Source organism: Podarcis pityusensis, assembly GCF_964106645.2.
Source record: "Podarcis pityusensis genome assembly, chromosome: 3".
Lineage (NCBI taxonomy): Eukaryota > Metazoa > Chordata > Lepidosauria > Squamata > Lacertidae > Podarcis > Podarcis pityusensis.
The window spans coordinates 88,733,933-88,752,429 of NC_138026.1; the positions used below are offsets into that span (position 1 = coordinate 88,733,933).

Consider the following 18,497-nt stretch of genomic DNA (forward strand, 5'->3'; position numbering starts at 1 on the left):
TACCTGGATTTATTTTATAGATTCAAACATCACATGGGGGGGGGGGACAGTAGAAAAGTTAAGGAACAGGGCAGTGTGGTCATGTATATTATGGTGTCCCCTAAAGAATGATTTCTTCTATCACTGACATTTCTGAAGAAAAGACCACTTTTCTTAAGCTGGTTTCGTTTGTGAAAGGCATACTTTGGGCACTTCAATCTAACCTCACTGAGATAATGAAAATCAGATGACTATTTCCCTTGACCTCTTTCCTGAAAGCTAAATAATTAACTTCAGGCTATTGTTGTCCTTTTGATGGATCTGAAAGATATGGCCCAGAAAGAATACAATTTGCTGCTTGCTTAGCCAGACATTTGACATGGTTATTCATTTAGAATGGGCAGTTTAATCTGTCCAGGAACATGCCCATTAGTCTGTATTCCTTTTTGGTTTTCTCCCATCTATGAATTTATTATTTTATTTTGTTGACAGTTTGATTAAAGCTTCTGTTTCTTACCTCCTGTCTTTTGTGGTGCGTCATTAGGGTTGCAGCATCTAAATAGGTTAGTTTGGGCTCCTTGCAGAGGAGAGTTGGTATATAAATTCAGTCAATGATTTAAAAACATTTAATTTGCTAAAAAGCTGCCTCAGATTAATTACAGGTAGGTAGCCATGTTAGTCTGCTGTAGTCGAAGCAAAATAAAAAAAATTCCTTCCAGTAGCACCTTAGAGACCAACAATAAGTTTGTTATTGGTATGAGCTTTCGTGTGCATGCATCATAACCTTGGTTATGAATGGAAGCACCCCATGCTCATGCTGTCAGGATGGGATTTCACATCTTTTCTAAAATGTTTTTGTTGTTTAGTCGTCTTAGTCGTGTTTGACTGTCCGTGACCCCATGAACCAGAGCATGCCTTGGAAACTCTCACTTTCTTCTCAAAGCTTCTCCTTTTTTATGTCCGTGGAGTTTTCTTGGCAAAATACTGGAGTGGTTTGCCAGTTCCTTCTCCAGGTGGATCACATTTAGTCTAAACTCTCGGTTGTGACCTCTCTGTCTTGGGTGGCCCTGCACGGCGTAGCTCATAGCTTCTCTGAGTTATTCAAGCCCCTTCACCACAACAAGGCAGGGGTTTCTAAAATATACATAGCTGTAAATACTCCTGATAGAGGTTGTAGGCTGTCATGAGTCTATCTGCATTGATAAGACCACCCTTGATTTTATTGTAGATGGAAAAAATAAGAATTTCCGGTTATAGTTTATTAAAAAGCTTTGCATTCCCAGCCTCCTGAGAATAGTGCAGTCACTTGATTGCTTAAAATAGCGCAGAACTAGTAATCATAGTGACAGACTCATAAATTGGGTTAAATATTTACTGTTCAGATTTTATTTTTTTTAAGCATTAGAAGTTACTGAGTCAATGCTTGATTCATTTATTTAGGTATTTTACTCCATCGTTTAGCTTTTGCAAGCCATATTGATGCGTTTTGAAACATAACAAAACAAATCATGTAAGAATTCAATATGAAAGTAAAACATCCTGAGTTAACCATGAAGCAACAGAGATAATTTATTTATTACTTGCTTCTGATATGATCTAATTTTAGTCTAGTCTATTGTTATAGTTAGCGGTCAGGCTAGGGGTGATGAACTCCCTGCGCTGCAGGCCTGATCTGGCCCCTTAAGTGATTTTGTGTGTCTCTCCCCTTCCCGAAGTCCAAGAATTTGCTGGGGTCTACCCAGTCTAAGGATCAACTTAAGGGATCAGTTTTGGAGAATCTTTCCCATAGTGACCATGCCATGTCTTCCTAGAGTGAAGTGTTTTGTTTTTGGTTTGTTTTTTTAAAAAAGGTTGAATGAGTAGTTAAAAGGCTCTTAAATACCATTAAAAGTTTCAGAGAGCAGGGTGGAATTCACCTGGCACCTAAAAGATAACAAAGGAGATGCCATGTTTGGGAGTTAGTTCCAATTGTGTATCATCACTGAAAAGCCTTTCCCATTATCCAACTTCTGATGGCATCAGCAGCCTGAGTGGGGTCTTTGAAAATGACGGCAGTTAATGGGGAGGTTCATAGCAGAGTAGTATGATACTGGAGGTGGGGGTAGTACAAAGCAATCTTTACTATTAGCTACTGATAGCCTTTTCCTCCATAAATTTGTCTAATGCTCTTCTAAAACTGTCCATGTTGGTGGTCATTACTAAATGTTGTGGCGGCAAGTTCCATAGCTTAACTAAGTGCTGCGTAAGGAAGTACTTCCTTTTGCCTGGCCTAGAGAACCAATGAGATAAGGAAACTAGAGAAGTTTGGTTTATTTCATGTCTTCCTTCCTGGACTAGAGAGCTATGGAAACACATATGTACATAAGTCCTGAAAGGTCTTCAGACAACTTGGAATGGGACTTGATCTCCTCATTCTGCTATTCAAGTGTTGCCCTTTGAAGCCTGTTTTCCACGTGCCTGGATAGAACATCATCAGTCCCAAGCACTAATTTGTGTTGCAGGAGTTAGTGCTAAGAATAGTGAGATCAAATATGCCACATGCTGTTCATTGCTACAGCTAAGACCTTATCAGTATTAGTGCTTTATGCAATCTAATCTTTTTCTTTACTCCCTCTAGATGTGTTGGTGCTATTTCCTTGTTCTTGCAGATATTTGCATCATGTTTTAAAAGTGATGAAGAAACACTGCCCTTCAACACATGGGAAATTGTTCTCTTGTTAACTATTAATTGTAGAACTTTCAAAACAGGTTTTATTCTGTTGACAAGACACTGCCTTTTACATTTCATAAGCATAAAACCATTGTATTAAATGGAACTTACCTGACCTTTGCAAATTGGCCAAGACAACCATAAATCCAGTGTTCTTGTGTCTTTGAGAAAGTTAAAGTATGCAGAAATGTGTTCATTTTTTTCCTTCTATAAAATATCAAATAGGTGTAATTTTCTGAAAAATAGAGAGCCCAGGATGCTTATAGTAGTGATTAATAAATTATAACCACTATCTGCCTGCCACATTTGCTCTTCTCATTTGGATTGTTGGTTTACTAAATATAGTGTACAAAAAGTTACAAGTTCTTGAATCCAGGAGGTGGAAAGACATCCTTTTCTAGACAGGGTTGCACACAGCAATTGTGTACAGGACATTTAGAGACTTGTCCAAAGCCAGTAAGTGCTCTTCGTTACTGAGCATAGATTGGAGCCTGACTCCCCCGTACCCAAAACAACGCTTCAGCAGTGACTCCATATTGTATGTAAACATATAAAAACATGAGAAGAGCCTGCTGGATCAGGCCATGGCCCATCTAGTCCAGCATCCTGTTCTTACACTAGCCAACCAGATGCCTGTGGGAAACCAGAATGTAAACACAGACAGGTGACCACAGCAATCCCACATATGCAGCGCGGAGGAATGAAATTCCCAACAGCAAGCAGAACCTGAACACAAGAGTACTTCCCCCTCCTGTGATTTCCAGCAGCTCATACCTGAAAGCATTACTGCCTTCAACAGTGGAGGCAAAGCATAGGCATCATGGCTAGAAGCCTTTGATAGCTGTCTCCTCCATGAATTTGCCTAATTCTCCTTTAAAGCTGTTTAGGTTGGAGGCCATCTCTGCTTCCCTTGGGAGAGACTTCCATGGTTTAACTATGTGTTGCCTAAAGAAGTCTTCCAATGTTTAACTTCATTGGATGTCCGCAAGTTCTGGTGTAATGAGAGAGGGAGGAAAACTGTTTTCTACCCACTTCCTTAATACCATGCACCATTTTATAAACTTATTTTATTGTACTTTACTGAGACTCAAGTAATGCTACTGTTATACCTATATAATGTTTTGTATTAGAGGATGACTGTGATCTTGTTTGTTCATAAAACGTGATTTGAAAAAAGGATTAAGAATAATAAATGTAATATGTTCAATGAACTCATCTTTTTAGTGCTCTTGGAGGATCTTCTGCCCTTCACATCCCTGCTTTTCCAGGTGGAGGCTGCCTCATTGATTATGTACCCCAAGTATGTCAACTCCTAACCAACAAGGTAAATTGTTGTAAAATTACTTTTATCCTACTGAGATGTTTTATAAAGATGTTACCAGTATGAAGGCTGGAACCCTGAAGAGCCAGGCTTGTTTATGAAATGTTAGCATAACCTAACTCTCTGTGATCTGATAGGGCTTCAGGCTCAAGCTTTTTGAGTCTGTCTGTCTGTGCTACATGGCAAAGTGCTTTTCAAATTGGTAGATATGACATTTGGAGGTGAGGAAGTGTACTTCCCTGGGGAAAAAAAAAGTTAAAATCTGATTGTGTGTTCCTGAGTTCTTGAGCAAACCTAAAGTTTCACATCCCAGTCAGAGTATATTAGTTTCTGACTAGATAGCAGCATACTTAGGCAAGACAAACTATTCTGCTAGTTCCTTCCAAGAACAGTCTTGGAATCTGATGGATTACAAAAAATCTTTAAAAAACAATGCTGATAAGGAAGGTGTCAGGCTGTACAACAAACGCCAGTGCCCAGCAAAAGTATTTAAACAAGCTTTCCACAACCTGTTTTCCAGATGCCTTGGCCTCCAGCTCTTATCAGCTGGGATAAGTTGTAGTTGTAGTTACAAGTATCTGAAGTGCACCAGGTGGGGAAGGCTTATTTAAACCTTCATGATAAGGAGATGCATCTTTCTAGAGTTATACATGGTGATTACCACTGTAAAATTTGGCTGCTTTGTCTCTTAAAGGAAATGCTGTTCTCCTTTGGGATTTTTCTCTGCAGCACATCCAAAAGGCATGAACCGTTGCTTTTTGCTGCTGTTATATGTTGTAGTGCTTTAACAAGGTGAAAAGATAGCAATCATGCATATGAGATGAATATATTTGAAGTTTCATGTAGGCCAGGATCCAAAGAGTTCTAAAATGCATGTGTTGATTGGCTGATGATTTTACCTTCTAGTACCTAAGGAAATACCTGTCTGGTGGTTCTCCCAGTCTTCAGTGGTAGTTTGTGGGGCAAAGAATGCTCCAGATGGAACAGCAGAAAAGTCTTTGCATAGCATTCTGAATCTCAGCCTCAGTAGCTTTTGAGACAACTTGTGGTCAGAGCTTTCAACAATCTGGTTATCAAATATTCCAGATTTGTCCTTTATTCCAATTTAAACTTTCTTTCTAAAGGAAGCCTATAAATTATGACTTTATGAAGTGTTCTTTCAAAATGCATTTCTATAATTATGCAGGAATCTATCTTTGGAGTTGTTTTTGTTGTGGCTCTCTATTGAAGTTAGTTGTATGTGTGTTGTTTTTTTACTTTTCAAGTGCACGAGCCTGTTTTTAAACTTTTTTTCAAGCTTGCTTAAACTAGATTAGCTGTTTTTTTCCTATTCCCAGAGTAACATTTTAGATCCCACATAAAGCCTTCAAAACAAGCATTTGTTCATGAACTGAAATACATCCAATTTTATAAATAGAATTATTTTATTTTGAGAGGGTGTAACATGGCTCTTAGCACTGATTGTATCATGGTTATTTCAAGTAATTTAGCACAGCTGTTTGCCAGCCAAGGTAATCCAGTATTAACGCAGCCAACATAAACAACGTGTATACTTTATTTTATTTTTTTACTGTAAGAATGGAGCTGTAGAAAGTTGCTGTTATAAGATATTAATGGAGAATTGTGCACAGGGACAACATAGCTACAATACTTTTATAATTTCACATTTTGTCATATACTTTCATATTATACTGGCATTGCAGTTGACATTTTCTAAACTTGGGTATTAAATGTTGGCACAGTAAATCTGAAGAATGTGAAATAAATGTAAAATTGCCTTTTTGGCATAACAAAGTAGCCTGGAAATCTAAGGGTACTGCTTTTAGATATAGATACTCTTTAGTATCTAGCTTACAGGTTTTTAAATACATGACATTCCAGAGGCGTAACATGCCACTGTTATTGCAAAAATAGCAGAGTCACATAGTTCAGGATGAGTAAATCTGTTAGGTTTTAAGGTGCCAAAAACATTAGGTAACTCCTATGTGAGTCTAATCTTACCTATCCTTATTGCTAATATGAATATTAAAATGATATTCTTGAATCCCATTCTGTTAAACTCTGTATTAATACAGAACTCTTATATATACAGTGGTACCTCAGGTTACAGACGCTTTAGGTTACAGACTCCCCTAACCCAGAAATAGTACCTTGGGTTAAGAACTTTGCTTCAGGATGAGAACAGAAATCGTGCGGCGGTGGCGCAGCGGCAGCAGAAGGCCCCATTAGCTAAAGTTGTGCCTCAGGTTAAGAACAGTTTCAGGTTAAGAACAGACCTTCAAAACGAATTAAGTTCTTAACCCGAGGTACCACTGTACCATACTTTTCCGTGTATAAGACTAGGGTTTTTTTAGTTTAAAATACGGTTACAAATCTGGAGGCGTCTTATACACGGATAGCGCATATGCCCATTTTCTAAATTTGGGGTCCCCCAAAATAGGGGGCGTCTTATACATGGAAAAATATGGTATATACTGCTTCTTGGCCCAAAGTCCCCCAAAGCATTGAACAGCTCATTAATAAGAAAGATAAAGTAGAAGTACAATAAATATAATTAATTAAATCAATCATCAAAACAATATAAGATATCAAAATCACAGTATATCCGGAAGTGGCTTATCATGTCACTGTCAGCTTCCCCAAGGATGGTAGTCAACCTAGCACTGTGTCACTTAACCCAGTCACCACCTTTCATTATCCCCATTTCTCTACATCACTGAACAAACAGAAGCTCATTCTTACTTTATCAACCCACTTGCTGATTCCCCACCAATCTGCCATACTGCAGAATCCAGACAACTACAGGAGATGTAAAAATAAAGAAAGAAAGAAAAGAAAAACTTGTAATACCACTAACCAGCCACACCGGATATGCATTCATAACTTTGTAAGCTATGTTATTAATAGGAAATCAGCACATTTTCCTAGAAAAATGCCCTAAGATGAACAGTTTGTACTATTATTTAGCTTCACTGTGTCTTTACTGGTTTCTTCCTTTCTTTTTTATTCAAGGTACAATATGTTATTCAGGGTTACCATAAGAGAAGAGAGTATATTGCGGCATTTCTTAGTCACTTTGGAACGTAAGTATTTCTATGTCCTTTTTAAAAAAGTGAACAAAACCATATTAAAATGGTTTTTTATTCTCTAGCTCGCTACCAGATCCTAGCAGTTGTAAGTCAGAAGTGTGCGCCTGCTCCCAGTTTTCACTTACCCTAATTTTACAATGTATGTTGAGAATCGTAGCCCTGGTTAATACCTCTTAGGACATTTTCTCCTCACCATCTGCTGTGGTGGGTCGGGGGACTCTCTGGACCAGTGAGCGTAGTTGCACATGGGGCTGCAACAGGAAGGGATGGTCTATGAAATCACCTTTCCACAGCCCACCATTTTGCTGGCAGGAGCCTCCTTTGGTTTGAAAGTTTTTCCTTAAACAAAAGAATCCCTTCCATTTGTGACAAAGCTGCATAGGATCAAAGCCAACATCACTGCTGTTGAAGGTGAGATCAATGGCAGCAGCCACCTGCGGGGGCAAAAGTTTTAAGTCCTCTCTCTCTTCCCATCACAATTCAATTCACCATGGTAAGTTCTGTCAGGCTGATCTGCACTTTGGATAGGGCATGACCAGCGCCTTGGAATGTCATTCCTGATTGAATTTGCTTGACACCTACTGTGTCGAGTTTTGCACAAAAATTAAAAATAGGTTGCATCCAATGATGACTTTGCGCCATCACTTGTGCAAAGTGAGGCACTTGTTTTTCATTGATCCCCGCCTTCTTCCTACCTACCCTCCATAATATAGCCCTTACAGTTCCCAGAAAGTCCCCCAGCCCTCAGGAGCAAGCTTGTAAAGCAGTGTTTCCCAAACCTGGGTTCCCAGTTGTTGTTGGACTACAACTCCCATCATCCCTAGCTAGCAGGACCAGGGATGATGGGAGTTGTAGTCCAACAACAGTTGGGGACCCAAGTTTGAGAAACACTGATTTAAAGGAACACTTGGGGTGATGACAGTAGGTTGGGTGGCTTGTTGAAAATTGGCTGCCCCACTTCACACAAGCAGATGTGTTTTCATCTAACACATGGCTTCATTAGGTGCAGCACAATATTTTTATGCAAACAGCCTTTCAAGATTTAATTCAGCCACCTCTCTTAATGGCTTTAATTGCTGCTTCTTATGATTTTTTTTTATTCTGCATGTTTTTTTTAAAAAAATGTATGTTTATTCTTCAGTGTATTATTCCACACACAAACACCCAATTCTTTTTGTTAAGGAGCTCTGGGTACTTACTGGTGGACTTCTATCAATATAGAATGTTATAATAACCCCCTATGCATGCAGCTGCCATAACTGTAGATGCAAAATGTGAGAGGGAATTCTCTAAGACCAGTGTGGAGCCAGGGACCTGGAAAAGGCTGCTGGATGGGGGGTACTGATGGTCCTATTGGGAGTAACTGTTTGATACTGTTAGTGCCTGGCCAAAAGAGGGTGGAACTGTATTATATCCTTGCAATAAGCCCATGCCTGTAGATGTGTATTCGAAGGAAGAGATGGCTCCCTACAGTCTGACTTGTGCTCATATTCGAATCTATTTTTATGCTTCAATATTTATAGTTAAAACTATGCTTTTTTATAGTGGCGTGGTAGAATACGATGCGGAGGGTTTCACAAAACTCACCTTGTTACTGATGTGGAAAGATTTCTGCTTCCTGGTTCACAGTGAGTAGCTATTTGCCTTGGGCACAGATGTCTAGCCTCTTAAAGATAAAAAACATTCAAAAGGGTAAAAACCAATTACAAGAACAGTTTAAAGGTTTGGGCTATTTTTACTCTATGTTTATGCATTTTTGATGTGGCCCTCACACTTGCAAAATCCCACCTGCAGTCTGAAAAAAGGAGGGGAAATGTTTTATGCAGATTAGGAACATTCATTTGTCTGTGTGCGCATTTAAACTGTCACATGCAACAGAAAGTAACTTAAAAGTCATAGGCATAAAAATTAGATTGTATCACTCTGACAGTCCATCAGTTAGTAGAAGGCCAACAAGTGATACTTATGGCTGAAATAGCCCAGGATAGAGCATGAGACTGATGCTCAGGATTGCAGGTTTGAGCTCCATGTGGGCAAAAGATTCCTGCATTGTAGGGGGTTGGACTCTCTTCCAACTCAACAGTTCTATGATTCTGTGATTCATTGGAGTTTGTCCACTCACCTCAGTGAGTACGCTAACAGAGACCCAGCACAGAGGTGTAGAAAGGGATCAATACAGTAGGACCATGCATATGTGTATCTGAGATCCAAGCCTTTATCAGTCAATTTAGTCACCTGTTGTAATGAGAAGGGCAAGTATTTTATGCAAGCAGCTTTGTTTTCTTGCAGCAGTCGTCCTACCTCTTCACCTGCCTGCTTCCCATCCTCTTTTCTCACACTGCTGCTTCCTTTATGCATCGGTGGCCCCAGCGACACCACTCCCAAGTTGGCTCTGAGGGTGCTCCATCTTCCCCTGGCTGCCATGCATCTTTTGCAATGATTTTCTGTGAAGTTGCAGCTTAACCTGAGACACCATTTTTTAAATCTCTCCAGCATTTTATTTCCCTCAATTTAAAACAGAATTTTGTCCTATGGCAAGGTAAGGTTAAAAGACATGTAAGGACAGATTGCTGATATCCTTTATTCTCCATAGTTGAGAGTCATTTTGAATCCCCTTGTACTCTTAGCAATCACTCCATCATTTGGCAAAATTTCTTATGTTAATTGTGTACAGTGCATGTGGTAAACTTTACTGAGATTACACTTTCACCAAGCAGTGTCCACAAGATCTCAATTAAGAAGCCATTATCGTACATTTAGGATTATTGTTTCCCCGTTTTGAATCATTTTTCCTTTATCTGCATTGAATTTCATTTTCCTTTTTGTTGGGATCTTCCTGATTCTTTACACAACTTTGTGGATTTTTTGTTCTTTTCATTGAGTTCCCCACATGAAGCACGTCTTTATCCCCTCTGTGATTCTTCTACTTAACATATGACCCTAATTCCATGTCCGGGTCTTACAGGTGTTGCATTTCGTTCTACAGAAATTTACATTACTTTGATAAAGTGTGATTCAATTCAGGCATAACCACAAACTACATCACGTGAATAAGAAGTGGCAGCCTTGGTCTTGCATTCTCCATCTTCCTCTTTACTTGTGGGAGATTAAAAGCTTCCGTTTCTAGTTTGCTATTTTGTACAAAGGAAGTAAACTACGATTTGCACAGACCATAGTTCTTTTCATCTGGATAAAATGGCAAACCAAGATTTGCCACTGCACTGCTTGTTTGATTTGATTTAGGTTGTTTGATTTGATTTGAGCTTCTGTTTTTGCATGGAGCAGTTTTGAAGGATTATTTGGGCTAATTCATTTTCCTCAAGCCACATGGTTGGTTGGTTGGTTCATGGTTTTTGGTTGGTTATTTTTTATTTTTAAGAAAACTATAGATTGTAATTTAAGCTTACTTAAAATTCAAATATTTGAAGTCAGAAAGAATGTGGAATATGTTCTCGTTAAATTTTAAATTGCCATGCTTCACAAAGTCAATTCAGTCTTCAGTAACCAAAGGTTTTCACTGTAAAATAATTTTTCGAGCTTTCATTTTAATTAATTTTAAAGCTCTTGAGAAAGATTATTACAATTGAATAGCTTGTCACTATCAATTAATCCCACAGCCTTAGAGCTCACACAGCAACTTACACATGCAAGTTGTTGCATCACTAGCTTTGATGAATAACCCAGGGCAAACCATTCCATGTATTAAAAGATAGTGCAAAGAAACCACTCATACATGAAATGATACCAACATTTATGGAGAAAAACATTGAATTTATCGATTTTTTGTTTGTGGAAGATACAAAATGTATGTACAGGCAATGACCAATTTATACGCTTCCAATTGACGGTTCACTGTGCATGCATGCATGTGACCGGAAGATAACCTAGAAGGCAGCCTACACGCAAATCGGGGGCTGCCTGTAATGGATTCCAGATAAGTCATACTCAGAGTAGACCTACTAAAATCAAGTTAGTTGGGACCAACTTAAGTCCATTGATTTCAGTGGGTCAATTCTTAGTTTGGCTTAGTCAGATATAGCCCAATGAACATGATTGAATCATAGACTCATAGAATCATAGAGTTGGAATAGACCACAAGGGCCATCGAGTCCAACCCCCTGCCAAGGGGGGTGATCCACCGCTGTGTTCTTTTAAGGCAAAACTGAACTTTTCCTCTGAGCTTCCCAGGTTTTAAGAAATTTCTTGTCAACCAAAACATAGTTTTCCAGGGAAACATTGCAGTTTTCAAATCTGAAATTATTTATATTAAAATGTTGTTGTTTAGTTGTTTAGTCGTGTCCGACTCTTCGTGACCTCATGGACCAGAGCACGCCAGGCACTTCTGTCTTCCACTGTCTCCCGCAGTTTGGTCAGACTCATGTTTGTAGCTTCGAGAACACTGTCCAACCATCTCGTCCTCTGTCGTCCCCTTCTCCTTGTGCCCTCAATCTTTCCCAGCATCAGGGTCTTTTCCAGGGAGTCTTCTCTTCTCATGAGGTGGCCAAAGTATTGGAGCCTCAGCTTCATGATCTGACCTTCCAGTGAGCACTCAGGGCTAATTTCCTTAAGAATGGATGCGTTTGATCTTCTTGCAGTCCATGGGACTCTCAAGAGTCTCCTCCAGCACCATAATTCAAAAGCATCAATTCTTTGGCGATCAGCCTTCTTTATGGTCCAGCTCTCACTTCCATACATCACTACAGGGAAAACCATGGCTTTAACGATACGGACCTTTGTTGGCAAGGTGATGTCTCTGCTTTTTAAGACTATTAAAATAGTTTGTGTGTAAATGTGTGCATAGTGTCTATTTAAAAGAAAGAATTTCAAAGTGAGGGTAGGGAATGAGTGGAGCAAGTGAAATCTGCTAAGAGTCTGGCAAGTCTTTAAAATGTGGGTAGAGCATGTAATTGTCAGATCAAAAAGAAGATAGGGAGGCATTGATTCTGCTATTTAGATTCTGTGAACAAAGAGGTGTTTTCACTACTCTATCATTTTTAATTTATGTTTAAAATTAAAAAGCTTGAGTCAGGTATGTTAAAGAACCTAATTTTTTTGGCTGTACAGTACTCAAGTTCTGTTACATTTAGTGGTGGATATTTTAATGAATGGGTTTGACTTTTGTTCCTGAAGACTGAAAATATGCCCTTGTGTATAGAGTTCTTTGGAGGTTTTGTCAGATTTCAGAATGTTAATTTTAGTTTAGCTATTGGTGAGCTGAACCTTTTTAATAGCTCTACCAAAAAGTTACAATATGAACACTGTTACTTTTTAATGACAGCACCCCTCAAAGAACAGTTTCTTTGACTGCGAATTACTTAAGTGGTTGCTATCAGCCTGTTGAATAAAAGGAAACTGCAAATAGCTTACAATAAACAATTAAGCCTTTTTATTATGATATTTTGTTGAAATATTTTATCTTGATGATATATTGAAGGCAAAGATTCTTGTGAAGATGGGCACAAACATCAACATTTCTGTAATTAGTATTGTGATGGACACGTAACTTTTTTATATTGCTATTGCTTCACCTGCTCTCAAATGAAAATGGAAAGCACTTTAACAAATGGATTGAATGACAATTATTTTCACAGTAGCTTCCTTCATGCCACACAACTAGGGGGGCGAGCGAAAATGGCACTTAGGCACATTTGTTCAGAAGCTGTAACTATTGCCTGAGTTCCTTAGACACAAATATGAATGTATTATTTTAGGTTTCCTCTGAAAAGCAAATTAATACTGCATTTGGTAGGTCAATTACTTGGAAGAAGAGTAAGTTTACATCCAGACTGGAGTTGTCCCCAGAGAAAAGAGTCTTAGCAACATAGGAACCTAGAAATCTGACTTATTCTGACTTAGACTATATAGGTCTATGTAGCTTAGCATTATCTACACTGACGATAACAGAGGCTTTCCAGGGCTTCAGGCAGGAGCCAATCTTACCTGGAGATGCCTGGGATGAACCTGGGACCTTCTTGCATGACTGGTCCAGTGTTCGAGTCCAGTGTTCAAGTCCAGTATCTTACTTAGAAACTTTGCTCAAGTGTTGGAATCCTGGGAAATCATGATTAGTAAATGCTCTGAGAGGTGAGGAAAGAGCTATCAAATATTGCTGGGCATTTCCAGTGAACTGCTTCCACTAGTGCGCAGACTTTTGGTGCACCCCCTAAAATCTTTGGGGGTTTTCCCAACCCTCCGGAGCACAGTTGGGGAGGCTGTAAGGGGAGAAAGATAGGAAAAGTTCCATTGAACAAGCAGAAATTTTTGTGCTAGCGGAAGCAGTTAGTGGCCTATCACTCAAAATATTGCCCCTCATACTTGGTTGGATTTTGTGTGGTAAAAGAAATAAGTTTGTGCAGTATGATAGTACTGTATAGTGAATCATATTCTGATTTTCTTTACTTATGAAAGGAGCCTTCTGAACTATGTAACTGTTGCAAGAGACATAGGGGGAAGATTGTCAGGCTCAAATGGCAAAGCAGCAGAAAGCAGTAAATGGCTCTATGGCTTCTGCTGTTTTTTCATTGTCATTGCCTCCTCCGTTCTTGTCCTCCAAAATCCAAACTATGTGTACTCACTGCAGTTTAAGCAACAGTGTGTTGTCTGGAACATTTGTCTTCCCTATCTCACTCTTTCCCCAACTGAGACATCTTTGGACTGCTTCAGACACCCAGTATCTTAAGCCCGCAATGCCAGTAACTGCCTAAAATATTCCAGTAGCCTTCCTTTTCTCGCTTCCTTGCATTTTATTTTATTTTAAAATGTTTAAAATGTTCTGAGGTGACCTACAACAAAACTACAGACCATGGGAAGGAAGGAAGTCTTGGAACTGTTAAGTGTCTATCTCTGTTTTGTCATTTGAGTCTGGCCGTCTACGGACTGTCCTGATATACCGTATTTTTCACACCATAGGACGCACCGGACAATAGGACGCACTTTGTTTTAGAGGGGGGAGAACAAGAAAAAAAAATTCTTCCACTCTCTGCCCAGCGCCCCTTCAGCGAAGCGGCAGGAGGCGCTGCGCAGAGAGGGGGAGAACTTTCCCCCTCTTGTTTTCCCGCTCTAAAACAAGGTGCCGTTTAAGGTGCATTCAGGCGGCTACCTTGGAAGCCTGGAGAGCGAGAGGGGTCGGGAGCAGCGGAAAGGCGCAGCGGAGAGGCTCCTGCCATAGCCGCGCGTCTCCTCTCCAGCCGGGAGAGGTTCACGGGGCTATGGCTTCTTTAACCCCGCGCGCGCTCTCCCGGCTGGGGAGGTGACGCACGGCTATAGAGGCTCCTGCCATAGCCGCGCATCACCTCTCCAGCCGGGAGAGGGTCGCGGGGCTATGGCTTCTTTAGCCCCGCGCGTGCTCTCCCAGCTGGAGAGGTGACGCGCGGCTATAGAGGCTCCTGCCATAGCCGCGCGTCACCTCTCCAGCCGGGAGAGGGTCGCGGGGGGCTGCTTTAGCCCCGCACGCGCTCTCCCGGCTGGAGAGGTGACGCGCGGCTATAGAGGCTCCTGCCATAGCTGCGCGTCACCTCTCCAGCCGGGAGAGGGTCGTGGGGTGCTTCTTTAGCCCCGCGCGCGCTCTCCCGGCTGGAGAGGTGACGTGCGGCTGTAGAGCCTCCTGCCATAGCCGCGCATCACCTCTCCAGCCGGGAGAGGGTCGCGGGGCTATGGCGTCTTCGCTCCATAGGACACACACACATTTCCCCTTCATTTGTGAAGGGGAAAAAGTGCATCCTATAGAGCGAAAAATACGGTAATGGGCTTCTGCGGTAAATTTTAAATTACTTCCCTATTGTCAGTTCCACAGCCAAACTACAGCAGTCTTCCACACCTGGATTTGAAGGCAAGAAGCCTCCATCCTCCTTGTTCCTTAGCAGGCTTCTCAGTACTCATCTACCATCCCACGATTGTAGTTCCACCAACAATAGAAAGGTCCTGTTTCATCACCGAGAGACACTGTGTTCTGAGAAAAGATGAAAAACACAAACTTTCATAACTGGTGCTGTGTGTCCTTTTGGGTTTCAGTGTGGGTTTCTAAATGGCTCGTGTTGGCATAATTAATACTCTGTAGTGATATACGTATTTGTGCCAGTGTAATCACTGTTAGGAGGGGTTGCTATAGCAACTCATGCAGCAGAAACAAAGCTAAGAACTGGGAACTAGGAGAAAGGCCTTGAGAACTCGAAGATAAAGTAGAAGCCATTAAGACTAGGCCTGTATCTCATACTCAGTAAATTTCCAAGGTCCTTATTAGAGGATAAAGTGGATTGTTCCTTTTAGCGCACTCTCGGGTGTCTTGTTCAGGCTAGTTACTGAGACTGTTGTGTAGTAGTAAAGAATTTTCTACTGTGGCTACATTTCAGAGCAAGTTTTTTCTTGCTTGCTTGCTGATAGTCCTTAAGGAGCGGTTTCTGGGTTTCGGCACTCGCACATGTGCAGAAGCGCTGAATTGTGTCATGTGCGTGCGCAGATGCAGCACTGTGGGTTGCGAACGCTGCAGGTTGCGAATGTGCCTCTCGCACGGATCACGTTCACAACCCGAGGTTCCACTGTATATATGTAAGACATATATAAAACATGGGAAGCAAGCTTTTGAGTCACACTGAAAGCTGCTTCCAGAAACATCTCTGAAGCAGTATTAAGCAGGTAACGGTAAATGATTAAACAAAGCATGGAGAAGCTCTGCACTGACACATGCAGTGTACTAGATCAGTACTTGATGAGGTGGGACCCACCTCAAACCCCAGCCTACAACCTGGGACCTTTTCTGAGAGTCCATGCAGTGGGGTAGAGTGGAGCTCAGCACTAAAGGGGTGGAGCTGATTTTCCCCGCAAAGCAAAAATGGCAGTGGCTGTATAACCTCTGATCCCTATCTTATCTGTTGGGGGGGGGGGAAGCCTCCTGACAATTTAATGTGTATTCTTCCCAACCCCCCCAAAAAAGTGAGTTTGCGTTGCTGCTTATTTATCCTAATTCAGGGTCAGCTTGGGCAGAATGGGTTGCTTTTCCTCCCTCTCCCAGCAATCTGCAAAAATCACTTCTTATCTGTCCTCTGAGGAACAGCATATATCTAGGCAAGTATAGAACAAATAGTTCCTGGGGGTGGCTGCTGCTCATGGGGGGGGGGAATTACTTTAGGCAGTGAGTGCTTAGAGTTTCTGCCAGCTGCCTGCAACTCTGATGTGTCCAAACTCTACAAAAACAAGAAAGTGAGCAGCAGCTTGGTCAGGCTTGGAGGGAACGGAATTATACTCCATGTTCCCTGCTTGGGCTGGTCTGTCTCCATGTGGTGAGGCAGGGCCCCTGCCTACCTGGAGCTCAAACATGCCTATATCTCAACAGAGTGTATTCCTACCATTGTAGCTTCTTGCAAAGAAAGGTCAACCTGGGGATCCATTTCAGTGCTATCAATTTGGAGTGAGGGTTTTGTGATGATGAATTTCCAGTGCTCATGTGCCCACTGGGTATGCATCAGCATTCACATGACCTAAAAGTCTAAATTGATCTTGATATTTAATACAAAAGTCCAAATTGATTGGCATATTTGGACTTTTGTGTTTGACATTGCATGTGTCCAGTTCTGGGCACCACAATTTAAAAAGGATGCTGATCAGCTGGAACGTGTGCAGAGGAGGGCAACCAAGATGATCAAGGGTCTGGAAACCAAGCCTTATGAGGAATGGTTGAAGGAGCTGGGTATGTTTTGCCTGGAAAGGAGGAAACTGAGAAGAGATATGATAGTCATGTTCAGATATCTTAAGGGCTGTCACATGGAAGAGGGAGCATGCTTGTTTTCTCCTGCTCTGGAGGGTAGGACCTGAAAGAAAGGAGACTCCAACTTAACACCAGGAAGAACTTTCTGACCGTAATACCTGTACAACACTGTCTCCCTCAGGAGAGTGTGGACTCACCTTTCTTGAAGGTTTTTAAGCAGAGGTTGGGTGACCATCTGTCATGGATGCTTTAATTGAGATTCCTGCATTACAGGGGGTCCTTGGGGTCCCTTCCAATTTTATGATTCTATGATTTTTGTGTGGTTTACCAAGCAATAGATCATCTTTCTTAACGTCAAGATGCATAATGAATGACTTTCATTTGCTAGCTTTTTGTTCTGCATACAGAAAAATGAGGTGCAGAAATGGTTGAAACCTTAATTAGAATAGGAAATACAGGAGCAGGTAAAGCACAACATACAGCTGTTAATTATACCTAAATACACTAGTTTCAGGGACGCGGGTGGCGCTGTGGGTAAAACCTCAGCGCCTAGGACTTGCCGATCGTCAGGTCGGCGGTTCGAATCCCCGCGGCGGGGTGCGCTCCCGTTGCTCGGTCCCAGCGCCTGTCAACCTAGCAGTTCGAAAGCACCCCCGGGTGCAAGTAGATAAATAGGGACCGCTTACTAGCAGGAAGGTAAATGGCGTTTCCGTGTGCTGCGCTGGCTCGCCAGATGCAGCTTGTCACACTGGCCACGTGACCCAGAAGTGTCTGCGGACAGCGCTGGCTCCCAGCCTCTTAAGTGAGATGGGCGCACAACCCTAGAGTCGGACACGACTGGCCCGTACGGGCAGGGGTACCTTTACCTTTACACTAGATTCAGCTTCATCTTGGTCAGTGTGCATTTAAAAATATTAGCATGTTTCTTCTGTCAATAACATGTGAGCCCTAAAGTACTGGCCAAATTCCAATCCAGGTAATTATATTTGGCTGACCTATATTCCTCAGTTAGCCTTAATGGAATGTTGTTCCTGATTCCCTTTTTTCCTTTAAAATTAAATACGAGTTTATAGTGCTGCAGACTCAAGAAGGCTACTATATATGGATGAAGAGAGGACAGTTTATTGAGAAATATTGATTCTTGTTCATCCTGTCCTTGATTCACATCTACAAGTATATCAAATTGCACTAGTCCAATTTTTCTTATGGCTTTTCCTGGAAAGTAAGTAACTAAGGGATACAGAAGGACTGTAGGAGCTTTGCCAACTCTAAAACGCTGTTCCAGATGTTACTTGAGTCAGCTGAAGTTTTCAAAGTAAATAATACAAAGCCAAAAAATGGCACTTCAGATGCCATTAAAAAGGTTAACTCCTTTTTTCAGGCAACATCCCATGGCATAGATCTGTGGTTCCCAATTCAGGGTCAGGGGACCCCTGGGGGTCCACAGAACACACCTGGGGGTCCGTGGCAACATCTCCTGCCAGAGGCTCTCTTATCTTGTTAATTGCACAGTGAAAGCCACAATGATGATCCACAGATCACCCAGCCTCTGCTCCCAACCAGGGCCTGCTGTTGTTTCAGACAGAATCAGGATCCAGCACTTGGCATTGGGCTATTGCATACTGATTCTTGGGAAATGTTGACTTCTTTCCCAATTAAAGAGAGAGCTTTGATTTAAAAAAAAATCTAGAGTGTTGT

At 41.4% G+C, this 18,497-nt stretch overlaps 1 protein-coding gene across 1 annotated transcript in view; it reads left to right on the top strand.

The window, feature by feature from the left end:
• Positions 1 to 18,497, top strand: part of BABAM2 (BRISC and BRCA1 A complex member 2) — a 129,787-nt gene that overhangs the window by 79,280 nt on the left and 32,010 nt on the right. The window contains exons 8-10 of the mRNA XM_081000256.1: positions 3,914 to 4,013; positions 7,023 to 7,093; positions 8,645 to 8,727. Coding sequence (XP_080856382.1) covers positions 3,914 to 4,013; positions 7,023 to 7,093; positions 8,645 to 8,727 — 254 coding nt within the window. The remainder of the gene's footprint in view (positions 1 to 3,913; positions 4,014 to 7,022; positions 7,094 to 8,644; positions 8,728 to 18,497) is intronic.